The sequence below is a fragment of the Garra rufa genome, chromosome 10, assembly GCF_049309525.1.
Source record: "Garra rufa chromosome 10, GarRuf1.0, whole genome shotgun sequence".
NCBI lineage: Eukaryota > Metazoa > Chordata > Actinopteri > Cypriniformes > Cyprinidae > Garra > Garra rufa.
In genome coordinates this window covers 1,940,708-1,946,769 of record NC_133370.1, presented here as the reverse complement: position 1 = coordinate 1,946,769, position 6,062 = coordinate 1,940,708, and the positions used below count along the sequence as shown (strand labels likewise).

At 29.8% G+C, this 6,062-nt stretch overlaps 1 protein-coding gene across 2 annotated transcripts in view; it reads right to left on the bottom strand.

Moving 5' to 3' along the window:
• The window catches only part of LOC141344420 (inositol-3-phosphate synthase 1-A-like), a 38,487-nt gene extending 34,558 nt beyond the window's left edge, over nucleotides 1–3,929 (bottom strand). Inside the window, exons 1-4 of one of the 2 annotated variants that reach the window (XM_073849307.1) lie at nucleotides 3,777–3,929; nucleotides 3,497–3,620; nucleotides 3,175–3,336; nucleotides 799–1,122 (exon numbers count right to left, since the gene is read on the bottom strand). In XM_073849307.1, coding sequence (XP_073705408.1) covers nucleotides 799–1,122; nucleotides 3,175–3,336; nucleotides 3,497–3,610 — 600 coding nt within the window. In that variant the 5' untranslated portion in view covers nucleotides 3,611–3,620; nucleotides 3,777–3,929. The remainder of the gene's footprint in view (nucleotides 1–798; nucleotides 1,123–3,174; nucleotides 3,337–3,496; nucleotides 3,621–3,776) is intronic. The other variant, XM_073849308.1, reaches the window with a different exon arrangement.
• Nucleotides 3,930–6,062: the final 2,133 nt, after the last annotated feature.

Below are 6,062 nucleotides of genomic sequence, written 5' to 3'. Positions count from 1 at the left end.
GTAAACATTTGGCAACGTGAAATAGCAATAAAAAAAATAATTTGAAAGCATTTATTATTTGTTAACTACAATTAATTTTAACATTTTTAATAATAATGTAATTTAGTTATACATTCGAACAACTTTTTTAAATGTTGTGTGAATGTATGCAAGCAAACACAACGCAACTTTATGATTAAAAAAAAAAAAAACTTTTTAAAAAGTTGTAAATAAAGTTGTAAAAAGATAAGAAAAGCAAAGTTGCATTGCATTTAGCAATGCACAAAACTAAAATTAATTTACATTTGTGTAATTTAGGTATACATGCAAAGCACATTCAAAGATTGTATGAACGTATGCATCTATCCAATAAAGTAAGTTGCATTGTAAAATGCACACGACTTACATGAATTTTAACAACTTGGTAATTTAGTTATACATGCAAACAACTTTTAAAATGTTGTGTGGATGTATGCAACTACCCAAAAAAGGAAGGAAACACAATGCAACTTTATGGTTTTTTTAAAAGTTGTAAATAAAGCTGTAAAAAGAAAAGAAAAGCAAAGTTGAATTGCATTCAGCAATGCACAAAACTAAAATTAATTTTCATTTTAGTAATTTAGGTAAACATGCAAAGTACATTAAAAAATTGTGTGAATGAATGCATCTATCCAGTAAAGGAAGTCGCATTGTAAAATGCACAAAAAATAAAATGAATTTTAACATTTTTGTAATTTAGTTAACTAATGTGAAACTTTCTTATACAGCGTTATATACCGATATATTTATTAAGCAGTGCAGCTGTGAATAGTACTTCACCTGTTCTGCTTTGGTTCCTCTGATGAAGTTGTCGGCTCTGTGCTCCTGGTTAGCAGCTATGAATTCTGGGATGTAGATGGAGGGTCTGGGTTTGAGCTGGCTCATGTGTGGATAAAGCTTCTCCTGCAGACTCCAGTCTAGAACCTGAGCGCGCTCCATGGCTCTGCCGAGGTCCAGAGATGAGATATCCCAGCCATCAAACACAATGTCATTGGGATGCACCATAGGCAGCAGATCTCTGAAAGGAACGTAAACCTCTCCATCCGGGCCGGATCCCAGACACACCGTAGACGATTCCAGCAACGAGCCGTAGTAATTCGCTTTCTGAAAGAAGGACATCACAAGATGATTCCCAGCTGACAGGAAACGTTCTCAGAAGTTATGAACAAAACTTCTTCCAGTAACATTAACAGAACATTCATTTAATATCTGCTGTTTAACAATGTTCTCAAAATGTAACATTACTCACTTTTTTAAACGTTGCTACTTGTTTCAGAACAATTAAAAAGAAACATTCCCATAATTTCTTCATTAACATTAATATAACCAAGATAAATCATATATTTTTTGTTTTCGCTGCATTACTTTAATAATGTATAACACATAACTGCAAAGGAATGGACCAGTCAAAAGTTTTTGAACAGTAAGAATTATAATGGTTTGTAAAGTATCTTCTGCTCACGAAGCCTGCATTTATTTGATCCAAATTACAGCAAAAATAGTAAAATTTTGAAATATTTTTACCATTTAAAATAACTGTTTTCTATTTGAATATTTTTTTAAATGTAATTTATTCCTGTGATTTTAAAGCTGATTTTTGCATCATTTACTCCAGTCACATGATCCTTCAGAAATCTCAACAAACATTTATTATTATTTTTATGTTGAAAACAGCTGAGTACAATTCTTTCAGGTTTCTTTGACGAATATAAAGTTCAGAAGAACAGCGTTAATCTGAAATATAATTCTTTTGTAACATCATAAATGTCTTTATCACCACTTTTGATTAATTTAAAGCATCCTTGGTAAATAAAAGTATTAATTTATATCACTTATTTCACCACAAAAATAAAATTAAATAAATAAACTATACTGACTCCAAGCTTTTGAATGGTATAGTATAAAATGTTACAAAAGCTTTTTTTTTCAGATAAATGTTGTAGATCTAAAAGAATTCTAAAAAAAATTACTGTGTTAAATAGTGATAATAATATTAATAATAAATGTTTCTTGAGCAGCAAATCAGTATATTAGAATGATTTCTGAAGGATCATGTGACACTGAAGACAGGAGTAATGATGCTGAAAATTCAGCTTTGATCACAGGAATAAAATTACATTTTAAAATATATTTAAACAGAAAACAGTTATTTTAAATAGTAAAAATATTTAATAATTTTTTTGTTTGTGTACATATATAAATATATATATATTTATACACACACACACACACACATATATCTATATATATATACACACATATACACGCATATATATGCATATATATATATATATAAATAAGCATGCATAATCAGGCAAAATAAATTGCTAAAATAAAAGAAGTTTCTTATGATCATAAAGGCTGTTTATTAGATAAAAAATACAGAAAAACAATGTAATATTGTGAAATATTATTACAATCTGAAATAATGTTCTTTTATTTTAATATACATTAAAAATGTATTTATTGTTGTGATCAAAGCTGAATTTTTCTGAATCATTACTACAGTCTTCAGTGTCACACAATCCTTCAGAAATTATTCTAAAATGCTGATTTATTATTAGAATTATCAATGTTGGAAACAGTTGTATTGCATAATATTTTTTGGAACCTGTGATACTTGTTTTGAAGATTACTTGATAAGTTAAAAAGAACATTTATTTCAAATATAAATCTTTTCTAACAATGTAAATCTATACTATCACTTTATATTAATTTAACACATCCTTGATAAATAAAAGTATTAACTTCTTTAAAAAAAAAAAGAATAAAAATTATGTAGTAGTGTATATTGTTAGAAACCTGTTCTATGCTCTTTTTAACCTTTTATTGATCAAAGAATTCTGAAAAAAGTATCACAAGTTCCAAAACACACACTGAAGACTTAAGTAATGATTTAAAAAAATTTAACTTTAATCAAAGATATAAATTACATTTTAATGTATATTAATATAGAAAAACCTTGTTTTACATTGTAAAAATATTTTACAATATAATATATTTTTCTGTATTTTTAATCAAATAAACACAGCCTTGATGAGCACTAAAAACTTATTAATTTTTTTTTTTTAAATGTTCTGATCCCAAACTTACCAATGTTTGAACTTAAGGTCATTTACACATCGCTAATTGATTCTGAAATGATAAAAGACATACCTTGACGCCAGTCTTGGTTTTCCAGGTCAGACCCAGTTTATTCGCCAAAACAGCAGCTGTGACCGTAGTGCCGTTATTTCCACCCCATCCCACGAGCATCACACCCAGCCTGGGCACTTTCCTCTCGGTGCGGAAGGTGCACTCGGTGCTGGAGGGCGTCACCTTAACAACATAACATGCAAAACACTTTAAATGTTGTCTAACAGCAGTTGCATGTACGCAACTACCCGGAAAAGGAAGAAAATGCAATGCAATTTCTAATTCAGACTCTCAAATAAAAGTTGCATTGAACTGCATGAGTTTAAAGGGTTCAGAGACTCACCGTGAACGTTTCTCCATCTCTAAGCACAGATGCAGAGTGGTAACAGTAACGCGACTCGATGTGTTTGTCAGTGTATTTCACATTAGCGCTGTTGATACGAACTCTCTCAGGCATGATGATCCACCTGCAACAACCGAGACGATGCAAAATCATTAACAAGTCAAATATACAAATGCAACATGAAATGATGAAATACAGCCTATTGCATTGAAACTGCATGTAATATTCACTAATACAATGCAACATCATTTAATAAAAGTCTTTTCAGCACTAGACATACCTTTAGTGATATTCCCCGAAGGCAAATAGAATAAGGTTTTAGTTTTAGGATCTAAAATGAAAAGTCTGTAGGTTATCTCTTCAGCTAGTTTAGTGTCGTGACAGTGAGTCGAGCAGCTTCCGCGTCTCCAGCTCCTTCTGCCGGTTCGCCGCCGCCGGTGTGACTTTATCCGCTTTGGGCGGAGTTACCAAATCCTTCTCGATTGTTCCACTCGTGCACCAAAATGTGAGGAAGGATGCTTCTGTAGGCTGTAAGACAAAAAGCTGAACGAATCCCACCGTGCACTGAATGGATATTAGGGAATAATCTGAATTGTAAAATGCACATAAAACACATTTCACCTAAATGCATTTAAGATGCAACAAGAAATGCAGTTTCTTGACTAAACAACTTGTGTAAGTTGAACTTTTCACATGCATAAAATAAATAAATATTTTTATTCAATACATTTTGAGTACTTTTTAATATATGTTATATGCAATTATTAATACCGGAGAGAGAAAACGTATTTTTAAAGAATAAGCATTTCTCAACAGAATTATAAATCTTAATAATCTAAATAAATGCATGAATAAATCAATTTTATGTTTATTTTAATGTGTGTATTTTTCTGGTCAAGGACTAAAGTTCATTTATGAAAATATATGTTAAATGCAATTATTAATACTAAAGAAAGAACATATTTTTTAAGAATAAACAATTTATTTCTTGGCAGCATTTGTAATCATAGAATCAAACGTGCATATACATTAAAATAAATCTAAATCTAAATAAACATGAATAAATCAATTTTATTGATAATGTATTTTAATGTGTGTATTTTTTCTAGCCCAGGACTAAACCTCATTTGTGACCCTGGACCACAAAACCAGTCATAAGGTTAAATTTTACAAAACTGAGATGTATAAGCTTTCTATTGATGTATGGTTTGTTAGGATAGGACAATATTTGGCCGAGATACATCTATTTGAAAATCTGGAATCTGAGGGTGCAAAAAAATCAAAATACTGAGAAAAATCACCTTTAAAGTTGTCCAAATTAAGTTCTTAACAATGCATATTACTAATCAAAAATTACATTTTGATATATTTATAGTAGGAATTTTACAAAAAAATCTTCATGGAACATGATCTTTACTTAATTTCCTAATGATTTTTGGCATAAAAGAAAAATCAATAATTTTGACCCATACTATGTATTTTTGGCTATTGCTACAAATATACCCCAGCGACTTAAGACTGGTTTTGTGTTCCAGGGTCACATTTATGAAAATATGTTATATGCAATTATTAAAAATGAAGAAAGAAAATGTATTTTTTTTAAGAATAAACATTCATTTCTCGGCAGCATTTGTAATCGTGGCATCAGAAGTGCATACAAATAAAATAAATCTAAATAATCAAACTAAACATCAATAGATAAATTATACTGATGTTTAATATATTTTAATGTGTGTATTTTTTCTAGTCAAGGACTAAACTTCATTCATGAAAATATGTTGTTATATGCAATTATTAATACTTAAGAAAGAATTAATTTTTTAATAATAAACATACATTTCTCGACAGCATTTGTAATCGTGGCATCAGAAGTGCATATAAATAAACTAAATCTAAATACATGAAAAAATCTATTTTATTTTTATTTTAGTGTTTTTTTTTTTCTGGTCAAGGACTAAACTTCTTCAATGAAAATATATATTATATGCAATTATTAATACTGAAGAAATAAAACTTATTTTTTAAGAATAAACACATTTCTCAGCAGAATTTGTAATCGTGGCATCAGAAGTGCATTTAAATACAATAAATCTAAAATACAGGAATAAATCAATATAATTGAAATTTAATAAATTGTATTCATTGCAGAGAAAATATTAATTTCTCAGCAGCATTGCAAAGGCACAATTTCAATGCATTGCAAATAAATAAATCAAAACATTAACTTCTAAACAGCATTTGTAATCCTTGCATCAGAATGGCACAGTTTTAATCCCAGTGTCTTTTAGTACATGATATTGGTCATCCAGCCCTAGACAGGAATCGTGTGAAGGATCAGGCAAGTATAAACACATTTCAAAACAGACAAAAACAACAAAACTATGTTGTGTCTCTGCAAAGACTCCATGGAATTTTTTAAGCACTTTGAGACAGTGGAAATGTACCGGCTTTGTGGAGGACAATCGGACTCAGCAGGGCATCAGAATGTTCTAGGATCTCAAGGCTCTCAGACAGAAAGTGGAAAAATACTGACAGTGTTGGTAAAGTTCCTTCCACTTTTATTTAG